This window comes from Oryctolagus cuniculus, chromosome 3, assembly GCF_051225735.1.
Source record: "Oryctolagus cuniculus isolate XC-2025 breed Fujian yellow rabbit chromosome 3, ASM5122573v1, whole genome shotgun sequence".
NCBI lineage: Eukaryota > Metazoa > Chordata > Mammalia > Lagomorpha > Leporidae > Oryctolagus > Oryctolagus cuniculus.
This window is the reverse complement of record NC_142869.1, coordinates 3,770,153-3,785,985: the sequence shown is the minus strand read 5'-3', so window position 1 is coordinate 3,785,985 and position 15,833 is coordinate 3,770,153. Positions and strand designations below refer to the sequence as shown.

General features: G+C 56.3%; 1 protein-coding gene across 1 annotated transcript in view; it reads right to left on the bottom strand.

Annotated features, from left to right (window-relative positions):
• Positions 1-15,833, bottom strand: part of DRC11 (dynein regulatory complex subunit 11) — a 153,136-nt gene that overhangs the window by 20,183 nt on the left and 117,120 nt on the right. Inside the window, exons 15-16 of the mRNA XM_070070001.2 lie at positions 14,110-14,309; positions 20-106 (exon numbers count right to left, since the gene is read on the bottom strand). Of these exons, the coding sequence (XP_069926102.2) occupies positions 20-106; positions 14,110-14,309 (287 nt within the window). The remainder of the gene's footprint in view (positions 1-19; positions 107-14,109; positions 14,310-15,833) is intronic.

Below are 15,833 nucleotides of genomic sequence, written 5' to 3'. Positions count from 1 at the left end.
GTGGGCACAAGCCCCTCACCTGCTTCTCTGTATTGGGCACTTTTTTGTAGAAGGTTTTCTCGGTGTCTTGGATCCACACCACGGAGGGCTGGAGCTGCCGAGCCACCTGCAGGGGAGAAAGAAGTGGCCGCCTGCAGCTGCGAGTCCCGCTCGGCTGTGCACAGCACTTGGCCAGTGCTGCCCGTCCTCCGGCCCCGGCAATGGTGCACCCCTGCACCTGTGGCTCCGGACCTGCCCTGCTGCGTGGGACACAGGGCCTCGGCCTCCCCTCCACCCTGCAGGCCTGTCCTGACCGGCGGGACGTGTGTTCTGCCTCCGCTCAATTTGGCTGCTGTCTGCTGAAAATGCGTGGGGCCCGGGCCACAGGTTTTCCTCAGCCTGCCCGTGGCTGTCGGGTGCATCGGGACTGCTCCCCACGGGGAGGGCCCTTCCCGCCCGAGGCCCCCAGGCTGCACTTTGTGGCCGAGGCTCCCCCTAGGCAGCGGCTCTGAAGCCCCTCCTGCAGGGCTCCGTGGCAGAGCTGGGCCGGGACTTGCTGCAGCTCGCGAGTCATTGTCACACACCCAACAATCCCTTCAAAGCGCTGCCACCACAGCTAAGTTCAGGCATTTCTGCAGCCGTCTGTGCTTTGTGTGAACTGGGACGGATGAAAGCTGTGTCAGCCTCATCGGGCCGCGTAATGTCCTCTCCTATTTTTGTATGTCTGACAACATCGCGGTGGCAGAGGCTCAACGTGCAACAAAGACGGGCACCCACCCCGGGACGGGAGAAGCTCTGGGGCCGCTGTGCCACATCTCGGCTGTTGGGGACCAAGTGGCTGGCCGCCTAGACAGCACCTTCATGGACAGCAGTGGACACTGATGAACTTGACCCTTCAACACCTGGGCTGGCTGTGTGCACGGCTCCCACAGGCAGGAGCCCGGGGGAGACAGCACCAGCCACGCTCTGCTGGGCCTGTGTCACTGTATAGACTCAGAGCCAGAGTTTAAGGATGAGGAAGCCCCCCTGGGAATCCCAGTCCCTGAGGCCGTGTGGCCTGACAACAAGAGGGAGCCCTGGACGCTGGTGAGTGAGCAGGCATGTGCCAGGCGGTGGCGACACACGTCACTCACAGCATCTCATGGGGTCAGAGCCACCATGTGCCCAGTCCTGTGATAATTCCTGTGTCCTCATGTTGTCACCAGCCCTGCTTACAGATGGGGAAACTGAGGCTGGAAGACGTAGTGACAGCAGTGCTGCCAAGTGGCAGAAGCAGGACTCAAAGACAGGGTGATGCTGGGCAGCAGGGCACACACGTGGTCCCCCCACCCACGTGGCCCCCCCCACCCATGTGGTCCCCCCCACTCGTGCTTCACAGACAAGACACAGAGGGAGCAAGTGGCCGGGTTACAGCCCAAATCCTGATCTTCTGAACCCTAAGGCCTTGTTCTCTTCCTTCCTGGTGTCCCCTAGGTCACACTGGGCACCGCCCACCTGCCTGGTCCCCCTGCGTTTGGCCTGGCCTCTGAGTTTTTTCCCCTGTACCAGAGTCTGGGTAGATACTGCCTCCTCCCTGGATTCAGATCATTAGAGAAAAAGACGAAGCTCAGAGAGGTGCGGCGGAAATAGATGCACCTGCGCCTGCCAGGCACGCAGTGGGTCCTGCCCTCCTCGTGGCAACCGCGCCTTCTCTCTGTGCTGCCCGGTGCCACGGCCCTCTGACCGGGCTGCCACTTCACAGGGGTCCTGGCTGGGGCTGATGCTGCCCGGTGGTGGATTCAAATCTCCAGTCACCCAGGTGAGAGGGGAACCGCAAGCCAGGTGAGTGGTCCCTTCTCCATGGAGGAGGGACCGATGCCACCAGACAGAGGGGCTACCACCCGCCCGCTCTCTTGCGCCCCTCTGATTTTTTTGTTGAATACAAGCAGCTCTCTGTGTGGCAAGCAACGTGGTGCTGGTTTTCCCGCGTCCCCGAGCAAGGTCACGTATGACGCACGGACTGAGGTCACCGTCCGGCAGAAAGATGGGCACGACAGGGACGCGGGGGGAAGTGTGGGAGGGGTTGTGGGGAGGGCTCCGTGCTGTGCCCTGGGCCCATCTGCCTGCTGCCGGGGCACTGAAGACACCGACAGGCACGGGGTGTGAGTCCTGCCAGAAACCACGGCCAACGGCATCCCCGCCTAAGGGCGCTGGTGCCGGGCGGTGCCGGCAACACCGCACGCTTGCACTGCGCAGAAAGGAGACCGAGGCAGGCAGGGCAGCCTCTTTCACTCCTGACAGCTCAGCGGTTCTCATGGACTCGCCAGGGAGCTCTGAAAGGCGGCGCTGCCCCGGCCCTGAGGTTCCCACGTAACTGGGGTGCTGTGCAGACGCCAGTGGTTTCCAGAGCTCCCCGGGGAAGCTGAGGCACAGCCAAGGTCGACACCCAAGGTCAGACACCCCCCGCCCCAAGGTCAGACACCACCACCCCAAGGTCACACACTCCCACCCCCAAGGTCAGATACCAGCACCCCAAGGTCAGACACCACCACCCAAGGTCAGACACCCCCGCCCCAAGGTCAGACACCACCACCCCAAGGTCAGACACCCCTGCCCCAAGGTCAGACACCCCTGCCCCAAGGTCAGACGCCACCACCCCAAGGTCAGACACAGCCACCCCAAGGTCAGACACCCCCCCCTGCCCCAAGGTTGACACTGCCACCCCAAGGTCAGACACCCCCACCCCAAGGTCAGACACCCCCACCCCAAGGTCAGACACCCCCCCCCCGCCCCAAGGTTGACACTGCCACCCCAAGGTCAGACACCCCTGCCCCAAGGTCAGACGCCCCCACCCCAAGGTCGGACACCATCGCCCCAAGATCAGACACCATCGCCCCAAGATCAGACACCATCGCCCCAAGGTCAGACACCACCACCCCAAGGTCAGACACGGCTGCCCCACCGCGTGGCTCTCCATGGCGTCCTCCCTTAGCTACGCACAGCCGAGTCTCGACAGTGACCTCATTCCTGCTTCTCTGCGCACCCCCACCGCAGCCTGGGGGCTCCAGGCGGCTTCTGGTGCTGACGATGCCCAGCACCACATCTTCTGCAGTGCCACAGCCTCACGGCGTGGTGCCTGCCTTCTAGAAGCTTCTGAATCCCACACAGGCCTCTCCCCTGCATGCTGCACCCCTGCCCCCTGCCAGCTCCAGTGTGACCCGTCTCACCCCCCACAGACGCGGGTGTCCCCGTGCCTCAGCCCCACGCTGATGCCTGCGCACTGGGCCTCCTGGGCTCCTCCCACCGCGTGGCTCCTCCCCCGTCTCAGCCCTGTGGCGTGAGCTCCACCGTCTGTGGCTCCGACCAGCCACCGCTCCCTGAAAGCTCTTTTACATCAAAGCCTTCCTCTTCCCAGCCCCAAGAGCAAACATGAAAATGAGAAGCTGCTTGAAACAGGCTTCCAGTTTCTTACGGAAAAGGCCGTTTATAGTAACAGAGGCAAAACCTTCCTCTTTCCAGTCTCTCGTAGGTTCAACCGCCACCCGTGGAAGAACCACGTTCTCGTGAACAGCCGCTTCTTGTCTCAGTGCGAACGGTGTCCCCGCCGCAGAGCAGACCGTCCCTGCCCTGAGTCCACTCGGCCAGCAAGGGACTTTCCGCGGCTCCCATCCGGGCGCTGCGAGCCTCTCCAGCAGCTCCTCCCGACGGGAGCCGTGGGCGGGAGTGCCCACCGCCGCGCGCTTGCTCTGTCGGCTTCTATCAAAGCTGCACAGACTGCCTTGAAACGCAGGAGTCCTCCGAACTTGGCGTCACCTGGAGACCAAAAGTCTTACTTCTGGCGCCTCGCTGAGAGCTACTTTGAAACTCGGCCACACCGCTCCACTGGCTGTGCACGTGAAGTTCCTTTAACTCCGTGCTCCTTTGGACCCAGTGGGGGGATGCCACACTTCCCGCGTTTTCCAACCCACATACCTGTGACGCACTCTTTTCCCGGGATGCTCACCTGCTCTGGGGCTCACGGGCACTGGGTGGGGGGACTCTGGGGTGACGTGGTTTGGAATTCTTATCAGAAAGACACAAAGGGCCATCTGATGGGGATGACAATAAATCCGACGGCCGCCAGTAAAGTGCATTAACACCCACGACGCCCCTGTGTCTTCACTGGCCACATGTCCAACGGGGTGCCCAGCACCTCCACGGCGTCCTCCCCTTTCCTGGATGAGTCACTGAGGCACAGGAGTGCTGGAGCCGGGGCTGAGCCTGGGGCTGCCCGCCTGCCTGCACCTGATGTGTGGCCCCAGGAGACCAGATGCCTCTTCCCACGCATCCCACCCTTGCCCGCGTCCTCCTCTCTCTGTCATACGTCACCTCTGCAGGGAGAACGCAGAGACACTGTCGTGCCCTCCAGGGCCCAGGGTGGCAGGCGCTGGGGTCACAGAGATCGACGGAGCAGGCCCCAACCTCGGGAGCCCTCTCTGACGGCGGAGGGCAGAGGTGGGAGTGGCCCAAGGGCACCGACATCGGCAGAGGCAGGAGGCGGGGTGAGGGATGCAAACCGCAGACAGGGTCACAACCTCAGGGGGCTCCTGACGCCGCACGGCCTGGGGGCAGGGAGGAGCCGCCACACGTGGAATGGGGGCTCTTGGGGTCTTCTGGAAGGGGTCACAGAAGGCCTTACCCATGCAGGGGAGAGCTGGGGGACTTAGCGTTGCGGACAAACCCAATGGAGAGTGAGAGCATGAAGCACCGGCAGGGGTGGCTGGGGTGGGCACTGTGGGCAGCGGGCTTGGTGAGTGGAGGCTGAAGGCAGGGGTGGCCGGGGTGGGCACTGCGGGCAGCGGGCTTGGTGAGCGGCGAGGTTGAAGGCAGGGGTGGCTGGGGTGGGCGCTGTAGGCATGGAATGATGAGGCCGGTCTGGGCCACGGGGAGCTCAGGGCAGCCGGGCAGGCAGAGGACAGCGGGTCCAGGGAGTGGCCAGAGGGGCAGTGGAAGCCAGCAGAATGGGTAGAAGGGATCCTAGGGGAGCGGAGGCGGGATGAGGGTTGCAGAGACGAAGCGGGGACTCCACAGGGAAGACACTGGAGGAGGTCGCAGCTCCAGGCTGTGGGGAACAGGGGCCATGGAAGGGCGAGCTGGCCTCAGAGCCAGGAGACAGAGGGGGCAGGGCAGGAGCGGCCGGGGCTGGCCGGAGGGCTTGGTCATGAGGCAGTCATGGTGGCCTTGGCACGAGGTGAGGGGACAGGAGCTGGGGGACAGGCAGCTAAGGTGTGGACAGGTCAGAGACAGGGCAGACAGGACAGTGCCCACAGAAAGGTGGGCCGGCGGCAAGCCTGGGGGAGGGCACTGTGGGCGAGGCGAGGTGTGTTCCGGGCAGGAGGGCTGCGCAGAGGAAGAGGAAGGGGGGGGAGGGTGACCCTGGGGCAAGAAGGGCTCCGCTTCCTTGTAGCACACATGTCTGGGGGAGCCGACAGGGAGGCTGCTACCGCAGGTCCCCGAGCAGGCGAGACAGGAGCTGTGCACCTGCAGGGGCTTCTCCAGAGGCCACGGCAAAGGTCCTGCTCATCACTGGGAGTCTCAGAACGGACAGGCTGCCACAGACAGCCCCTTCCTCCCTCGACGCACCCAGAATCCATGGGTGAACACTCCCTGTTCCCCCACAGGCCCTCCGGACCGCCGCGTGTGCGCTAAAGGGCCGGCTGCTCCCGCCCATGGTTCCTGCACGGTCCTTTCTCCACCCCGACTTTAACACTTGCTTTTGAACGTCTGCACAGTTTCCCTCTGTCTACTTAACCAGACACCTCGGGGCCCATCGTCCTCTGTGGGCTGAGGACCTGTACACGCCTCCCGTCTTCACGCGTGCAGGTGCGCTGACCTGCAGGCTGTCTGTGCACACGCTGCAGCGACACACGTGCCCCACGCCTCTCCTCTGCAAGTGTCAGCAATAAAAAATCTCTGCCAATTTGCTAATGACAAATGGTATCCTTTGCTCTCTTAATTTTCATCTAGTGATGAGAAGGCTTCGCTTAAATTACCCACAGATAGTTTGAGGTCATGGACAATTAAATGTAATTAATTCATAATTGAACTTTTCGGAAGTTATATGCGATAGTTTACCTCAATGGCCAGCAGAGGGCTCTTCAGTCCTACCGAATATCTCTATGGGGTTAGTTTCCGTGTCACTCATGGCATAAAGATGAATTTTCACCAGTGAGCGCATTTTACATCCTGGGAGACTCTAGCAAACAAAGATTTCTCCACCCCGGAGGGTTCTGCGGATTTTCACCTTTCCTATTCTCCAAAAGGAATACCGCCAAACGGTCCCCATCAGAATTAGAGTCGTGGGGTGGGTGTTGCGGTGCAGTGGGTTCAGCACTGCTGGGAACGCTGCCTCTCATATCAGAGTGCCCACCTGAGACCCAGCTGCTCTGCTCCCGGTCCGGCTTCCTGCTAATGCACACCCTGGAAGGAGGCAGGTGATGGCTCAAGTGCTTGGGCTCAGGCTCCAAGTGGGAGGCGTGGGTGGAGTTCTGGGCTCCTGGCTTCAACCTGGACCAGCGCTGGGAAATTGTGAGCATTTGGGGAATGAACTAGTGGGTGGAAAATTTCTTTTCTTTTTTTTCTCTGCTTTCAAGTAGATGAAAATACATGAATGAATACGTAAAAATGAGTCTTAGGATACGGTGGCTCAGCAATGAAGACCCGTCTGTGTTTTGGCGGCTGAGTTACCGACAGGAGACGTCAAATCTCCGGGGAGGGGCTGGGGGGCAGTTCCTGCTGCGAGGGGCCCATCTTGCTTGCCGTAGACAACCACAGGCGAAAACCAATGTCACTCTTGCCCGGTCTCTGTTTTCCAAGCTGGAAAGGCCCCCTCGTCACTCACTCACCGCACACCGTGAGGCCTCGGGCAGGGGGAGCTCAGGCTGGTGGGAGCCGCGTGCCTGCCTGTGTGCTGTGGCCCCGACTGGGGGCTGGGAGTCCCCAGGCAGTCAGCAGCTGCCAGCGAGGGGCCGGCCGCCTAGCAGGGGATTAGTGGAGTGCGGGTTACAGGGTGGGGGCTCACTTTCCCATACGCTAGTCCCTGGGTTCTTTTTAAACACTTAGTAAGTGCAGACATTTTGGTCTGCGTTCCCACAGTTTTAAAATTATGTTGCAAATGTCCATCTCCTGAAGCCCTCAGAGGGAGCGAGCTGGGTGCAAACCCTGAATGGTAACTGAGAGAGCAGGGGCAGGCTGGGCTGACCCTGGGTGGGGCGGTGGGGCGGTGGGGCACTCCGGCGGGACGCAGCCCAGATCCATCCGCCTGTCCCGTTCCAACAGCTTGACCCCAGCACTCTGTGGTCCGCACAACGTCAGTTTGCAGTCACTCTGATACAGGCGGAGAGAGCTTTTCTAGTATCCCGAGAGAGTCTCCCAGCAGAACAGGAACACGGAAGTCCCCGGAGTGAGAACAGGTCCAGGAGTCACCGCGGGAGCTACCAGGCCACTTGGCAGGTGGGAGGGGACAGCCTTGTGGGAGCCCCACCTCAGGTAGGGGGTGCGGTGCGGGACCCTGGGACGGTCTTGCTTCAGCCCCACCTCACGTAGGGGGGTGCAGGACGCCGGGACAGCCTTGTGTCGGCCCCACTTTGGGAGTGGGGTGCCGGACGCCGGGACAGCCTTGTGTCGGCCCCACTTTGGGAGTGGGGTGCGGGATGCTGGGCGGCCCTACGTGAGCCCCACCTCGGGCAGGGGGGTGCGGTGCGGGACCCTGAGGCTGAAGACCCTGGAGGCTCTGCACACAGGCTGGGGTCAGACCGCAGCACTACCACCCCAGAACGTGGCTTCCGTGCTCTGTGCCTCAGCTTTGCAGGCAGTGAAATGGGGGTACTGATGAAGGCCTTTGTGAGGATCCCCGAATTACCACAGTGCACTGCAGAAGCCTTTCAAATACTATGCTACAACGCACGTGTGTCCGTTCCTGACGGTGCCAAGTGTCAGCAGGACTTGGTGCTGAGAATGAACGCACGCAGGGCGGCCTGGCTGCAAAGTCTGGCGAACCTCAGTGTGCGTGCACGGGGAGGCACCCGAGAATCTCAGCAGAAACTGCAAAACGGAAGAGCCGAGCACCCAGCGTGGCCACTGCCATGTTCGAGGAGCTTGGTAAACAGGGTTTCATCAACCCCTACCTCACACCCCTCACTCTCACCTCACACGCTTTATAAAAATCAACTGCACACAGCTCAAAGATCTAAAGTCGGATCTTTAACTACACGAGGAAGATGCTCTAATGTACCGGAAAACGTGAAGTAACACCCTGACGGTAGGGACTCCATTTTGGAGAACCTGAGACTCTATTCTGGGAAAGCGGCCCCCTGCCCCGTGAGGCTCTGGTCTGACACTGTGATCTAAAATTCTCGGACAATAGCAGTCCACTACATCACATTTGACAGAGCATAGCAACCCCCTAGCACGATCGCTCAAGCTTGGAAGTGGATAGGCTGCACCTGGGTTAATGATAAAAGTGTAATTTGTCTATGTCCTACATGTGATTTAAGCCAATAGCTGGATTAATGTCAAGATTATCATTGAAATTGCTAAGATTGGAACTGGTATTGCCAAGATTATAATTGCTATTAGTTTCACATAGGTTTTAGGTCAGCTTGACCCCAGTAGCCATGTATTCCCCCTGTTCCTAGCAACCATGTATTCCCCTTCCAATTTTGTGGTTTTTGCCTTTATAAACCCTGTTGCTTTGGGCTTCAGGGTCGAGAGTTCTTTAGGGCACGAGCCCACTCTCCATCGCCGGCAATAAAGGACCATCGGATTGTATCAGTGTGAGGTGCTCCTTTGTTTGCACTTGCTCAGGTACAACAAAGGCAGTGACTTTTTGGCTACCTTCCCGAAAGCATAGACAACAAAACCAAAACTAAACAAATGGGCTAACATCAAACCAAGAAGCTTCTGCACAGCACAGGGAACAACCAAGAATGAGGAGGCAACCGACAGAACAGGAGAAAATATTTGCAAACTATGCATATGACAAGAGACTAAAGTCCAGAACATATACAGAGCTTGAGAAATTCAACAGCAGTAAAACAAGCAATCCAGTTAAGAAATCTGAATAGCAAGTTTTCAGAAGTGCAAGGTGGCAGCACTGTGGCACAGCAGGTTAAGCTGCTGGTGGTGACACCCGTGGCATCCACACTAGAGCGCTGGCTTCTGTCTCGGCTGCTCCAGTTCTGATCCAGCTCCCTGCAACTGTGCCTGGGAAAGCAGTGGAAGATGGTCCAAGTCCTTGGACACCTGCAACCCACATGGGAGACCCAGATAAAGTTTCTGGTTCCTGGCATTGGCCTAGCCCAGGCCCAAGCACTATGGCAAGTTGGGATATCTCTCTGTGACTGTGCCTTTCAAGTAAACAAAATAAATACATATTTTAAAACATACAAGAAATACAAACAAATACACGAAAAAAATGCTCAGTATATCACCAGCCATCAGGGAAATGCAAATACAAAGCACAGTGAGGTATCATGTCATTTCAGTTAGAACGGCTATCACCCAAAAGCCAAAATTATCAAGTGCTGGTGAGGAAGTGGAGAAAATGGAACCACAACACACTGTTGGTGAGAAAGCCAATTAGCACAGTGCTTGTGGAAAACAGGGCCATTCCTCAAAGAAAAACGGACCTGCCATATGACCCAGCTATCCCACTTCTGGGATGTAGAAAATGCCATCAGCTTATCAAAGAGATACCTGCACTCCCACACATACTGCAGCCCAACTCAGAACAGCAAAGATATGGAATCCATGTAGATGTCCATTAGTGCATGAGTGGATAAAGAAAACGGGACACACACACACATGCACACACACACACACACAGGAACAGCACTCAGCCATAAAAAGAACAGAATCCTGACACCTGCAACAAAATGAATGGAACTGGAGATCACCATGCAAAATGCAATAAACCAGACACAGAAAGGCAAACTCCACGCTTTCTCTCGTATGCGAAGTTAATATATTCGGCATAAAACATGTGGGTGCCATACTATTTGGTATATAGATATTTATAAATGTAGTCTTCCCTGAATTATACCCCTTGTGTAAAAATATACCCTTTTGGCTGGCTCCACGGCTCACTAGGCTAATCCTCTGCCTGAGGCGCTGGCATCCCGGGTTCTAGTCCTGGCTGCTCCTCTTCCAATCCAGCTCTCTGCTGTGGCCCGAGAAGGCAGTGGAGGATGGCTCAAACCTGCACCCACATGGGAGACCAGGAGGAAGCACCTGGCTCCTGGCTTTGGATCGGCGCAGTGCTGGCCATAGCGGTCATTTGGGGGGTGAACCAATGGAAGGAAGACCTTTCTCTCTGTCTCTCTCTCTCACTGACTAACTCTGCCTGTCAAAAAAAAAATATATATATATATGTAAACCCTTCTTCCTCACTGTATGATCTTTGTCATGAGTCTCACATTACATGACATTAATATATCCATCTCTGCTTTCAAGAAAAATGGTATGCGTGTGTAAGATGTTTACATATTAAATGTCTACAAAAAATATTAAACATTGCTAAATCTTTGTCTTCCTTGAACTCTGCTTTATACTTTTCAATATTACTAGAAATGTGTTAAAACAAAAATCAGAAATAAAAAAAAAATCCCCAAACAAAAAATAACTGAGCACAGGCCTCAGCTACTGTTGGGTTGGAGGGGCTTGGAAGACAGAGTTTCCATGGAACCCTGCAGCAGACGATATGTCCTGAGACCAACAGATTTTCTTTGGACAAAGTCCAAACAGACCCACATTAACCACACAGAAAACAAAACGCTGAGCATTCAAGCTGAACAACCAGCAATCTGCCTGCCTCAGGGCCTCTTCATCATATCACCCACATGTTCACATACAATAAAAACTGATCAAACTAACAAAACAGGAAGGTGTGGCACACAGTGAAGCACAGAGGCGTCCTCGTGCCCATGATGACCCAGTGCTGGAATGAACAGGTAAGGACTGTAGGCACCTACTAAGGTCAAGGACATAGAGGAGAAGATGCTCATTGTGAGTGAACAGGTGGAAAACTGTAGCAGAGAAATGAGAACCAGTAATATTCACCAGTAAACGTAAGTTCTAGCACTGAAGAGCAAGATGCCAGAAATAAAGGAAAAAGCCACAAGACGGGTTTGCTGGTAGACTGGAGACCACAGAAGAGTAAGAAAACCTGAGTCCGGATTAATCAAAACGACCCAACATGAAATCAGAGCAGGACCTCACTGACTCAGTCAACAGCAAGAAGTCAAATACACATGTAATTGCAGCCTCAGAAGGAGAGGAAAGAGAATGTGCTAGAAAAAAATGAAGAAATAATGGCCAGAATCTCCCAAATTTGGTTTTGAACACATGCAGATTCAATGAGCACAGTGAGACACAACAGATTAGATAGAAAAAAATATTAACCAAACAAGGAAACTGTTCTGCATTACAGTCAACCAACGACAACCAAAACCCAGAAAATCTCACAACCCTCGGAGGACCCCGGTGTTCGGTAACTTCTCATCAGGAACAATGGCAGCCACAAGACGATGGAAGCAGAAAGCAGTCAACTTGTGCTTCTACATCCAGTAAAAAAATCCTTCAAAAATGGACGTGATGAAGACGTTCTAGGACAAATGAAACAGAAGCCAGGAAAACGTGTGCCGGCAGACCTGCACCAACACGAACGCCCCAGGAAGTTCAGACGGAAGTACACGACACCGGGTGGAGACCTGGACTGACAGAAAGTGATGAACATTAAAAACAGTGAACTTGTGGGTGCACAGAAAGCATTACACTGTTACAAAAGCATTCTGCTGAGGCACTGGTAGCATTCATATGTGAGATGTATGACACTAAACACACAGAAGATGGGGACAATAAATGGATTACATTGTTGCAAGGGTTTCACATTTTATGCAAAAGGGTACAACACCAACACTGCACGGTTGATAAACTAAGAGTTTACTGGGGCTGGTGCTGTGGCATGGCCTGCAGCACCAGCATCCCACACGGGCACTGGTTCAAAACCCGGCTGCTCCTCTTCCAATCCAGCTCTCTGCTGTGGCCTGGGAAAGCAGCAGAAGATGGACCAAGTCCTTGGGTCCCTGCACCTGCATGGGAGACCTGGCAGAAGCTCCTGGCTCCTGGCTTTGGATTGGCGAAGCTCTGGCCATTGCAGCGATTTGGGGAGTGGATCAGCGAATGAAAGAGCTCACTCGCTCTCTCTCTCTCTCTCTCCCTCCACCACTCTGTAGCTCTTTCAAATAAATAAATAAATCTTTAAAAAGAGTTCATCTTGGTTTATAAATTAAGACTGTCTAGTGTCATCAACAGAGCAACTACTAAAAAGTTAAAAAAAAAAAAAAAGTGTGGCTGAAAGGACAGCCAAGGAAGGTAAATGAAATACAGTAACACATGAACTGACCCAGAGGAAGTCAGGAAAAGAGAAACAGAATAGAAAAGAATGGAGGAAAACTAAGAATGCACACCAAAATGGTAGCCCTAAGTCACCTATGAATAATTGTGAAGTTCCCACTACATGGCATATATTCTCAGAGTGAATAAGGAAGCAAAACCCAACCATGGGCTGTTCACAAGAACTGCTCTTTTTTTTTTTTTTTTTTTTTGACAGGCAGAGTTAGAGAGAGAGACAGCAAGAAAGATCTTCCTTCCATTGGTTCACCCCCCAAATGGCTGCTACAGCCAGCGCGCTGCACCGATTTGAAGCCAGGAGCCAGGTGCTTCTCCTGGTCTCCCATGGGGTGCAGGGCCCAAGCACTTGGGCCATCCTCCACTGCCTTCTCGGGCCACAGCAGAGAGCTGGCCTGGAAGAGGAGCAACTGGGACAGAATCCGGTGCCCCAATCAAGACTAGAACCTGGTGTGCCGGCGCCGCAGGTGGAAGATTAGCTAAGTGAGCCACAGCACCGGCCAAGAACTGCTCTTAAACTACCAAGACACGGAGGCACTGAACACAAGATGTAAAAATGCACCCATGCAGGAAGCAGACGCAAGCACGTGTGGCTTTAACATGAGGCCAGATCAGCTTTGAGACCTGGTGTGCTAACAAAACCAGCATTTCATCCCTGACAAAGCAATCAGCAAGACATTACCCTGAACGAAGGGGCCGCTCATAACAGCACTCCGACACAGATGAGGCCAGAGCTGATGGAAGAAGAGAAACCGAGAAATCCACCCAGAGGGAGGCCTTAAGACCCTCTTTTGGTAACTGACAGAGCAATTAAATAACAAAAAACAGTAAGAAAATGAGAAGGTGAGCACGGCTGAGGGAAGCCGTCTGCAGCAGGTGCATCTGACACAGACTTCCATCCCGTGTCTACCAAGAGCCCGAACAAACCACAAATCCAACAGTTCCATGACAGCTGGAATAGACGTTCTGAAAAAAGCAGTTAGACCAGGACACAAGGCAGGAGAAAGGGCGGCCACACAGCTGTGCACTCCATGGGTTCCTCCCCTCGCTTACAGCCCCTTAGAAAGCGCCTGTGGGTGACATCCAGCCCCAAGCGTGGGACGGCGTCTGCACGTGTGTCGGTTCTGACGCTGACCTCCAGTAGCCAGTGGGGAAGAGAGCAACCCTGATGTCCCTAAACTGGTCTGTACCCAAGCTCTTTAGAACTCACTCATTTTGGTGACGACAAAAGGGGCACGTGGGGCGGTTCTGTGGCTAGGTCGGAGCACATGCCGGGAGGCGGGTTTGATTGTCTGGAACTCCCCGTCTCTGGCCCTGCGATCCCTTTGTCTATTGACACTTTCCTGTGGTCAGCGTGGCCTCCTGCGTGGCCCATGGAGCCCATGTGAGGAGCTGACGCACAGGGGGCCACGTGAGAGAGCAATGCCCCAAACGCAAACGCCGGAGGACGCCAGCTCTTAGAGTGAGCAGTGGGTTACCCTTTGCAGCGATGCACGCGTGGGCTCCGGCCACAGAGGCGGCTCTGGGTGGCACGCGGGCTGCTCAGGCCAGGGACAGAGCCGTCTCTTACAGCTACAGGCGGGGCCGGGTGCAATCATGAAGCAATTCACGCGGGATGTGATGGGAAGTTTGAGGGACTCGTGCTCGCGGCCTGGGGCCGTCTTGTGTGGCCGTGGCCGGGTCACGGAGGGCGGGGCGCTGTACCTTGATGACGACGTGCAGCATCATGTGCAGGCCGTTCTTGCCGGGGTACTTCCCGGCGATGTTGGACGGTGACAGGTTGAAGAGGTTGGCTCCCGTTTCCGTGCAGATGGCGTGCACCAGCATTTTCTTGCCTACCCCGGACGGCCCAGCCAGCAGCAGCGACTTGACCAGGGGAGCTTTCTCGTGCACGGAGGCGGAGCCTGAAACACGCAGAGGCACAGGCGCTGAGACCCTGCCCCTCTCGGGCGAGGCCACAGCAAGGCCCTCCGCGCACCCCGCGACCCCGGCTTCCTTCCACGACCGTGATCCACGTGCCCTGGGCATCGCGCACCAGGGGCCCGCCGGCCGTCCCAGCTGGCTCCGTGACACCTTAATTTGTACGCCAGGGCGTGTGCTGGAGCCACAGGGTCTCTGGTCCCCAACACCCTCTTCTCTCCCACTCTCCCCAGCGTTTCCGCGGCACTCGTAATTCTAAGGAGCATTCCTGCGATCGCTTGCCTCGGGCTTTGTGGGTTTTTGAGGGGGTTTCTCTGCTTGTCGGCAGCAGCAGTAAATCCTCGCACAGCCTGGGAAAGGAAGTGAGACGCGGCGTGCTCACTCCTGCAGCCTCCTTCCTAGCCCTTCTCGCGAGGGGAAGGGGAAGAGAGCAACCTCGCGAGGGGAAGGGGAAGGAAGGCCAAGGTCCAGGCAGCTGGGGCCTGGACCTGTTGCCCCCGCCCCGGCTGCTGGCCAGTCAGGAGCGGCCGGGTGAACCAGCACTGGGTGAGAAAGCGACTGGAGCTCCCAGGTCACAGGGACCTTGTGCCTGGGTGTTGCGGGCTGCAGCGCAGGTAGGCGGAGCCCAGACTGGCCCCGAGGCCCCTCTAAGGGCACAGCACCAAGCCCTGGACCCACCACCGCCAGGCGAGCTCGCTTCTGGGGAACGTCTAGGCCTTTCTGATCAGCTGAGATCATGTCGAGTTCATCACCGCTCGTAATGGACGAGACAGAGGAAATTCACGGGACGAGAATATGACTTTTAGGGCCACCTCCCATTTTCCGATCAACCTGGAAAACAATTTGGAGCAATTCCTTTTTCCCTAAAGGTCTCTGGGGAGCTCCAGAGGTTCGTGGAGTTTCTCTCCCGAGTGCGTGTGCTGGCTGATGTTCATTGAAGCGCGATTTTGATGGAAAGTGGAGTTGTTTTTCCCGCAGTTACAGGTGTCTCTGACACAGAGCCTCTCTTCCCACTGTGCTCGGGGAGCTCCCGCGCCGCGTGAATCCTGGGCTGCTGAGTTCTGCCCGGCCCCGCGGCGAGAGCCCAGAGCACCAGGGCCACCATGTCTCTCTGCAGCTGGCCTCTTGTCAGGCTGCCTAAGGAGAATCAGATCTCAACTTTGTTTCTTGACTTTCCCACTTGGTTCCAAGCAGCTCATCCTTTCTGCGGGCCGCTTACAGGCTCTGGTTTCGGGGTTTTGCCACCGTCCCGGGCTCTGCTCCTCGCTGCGATTTGGAGACCACATCAGGCTTGGGAATGCAGTGCCCCAGGGACGGCAGGCTTGGCTCCAGCACCACACCCTGCACCTCTGAGCGTCACCTGGTCCTGGCGCTCCGCCTGGGTGAAGCCCACAGCCAGGTCTTCGAATGACACCACGGGCTTCATGGAAGGGGAAGGAGATGAGCAGGTTTCCCGCGGGGTCACGGAGGGGGAGGGTCCCAGACGCTGCTTTCCACGGAGGAGAGGA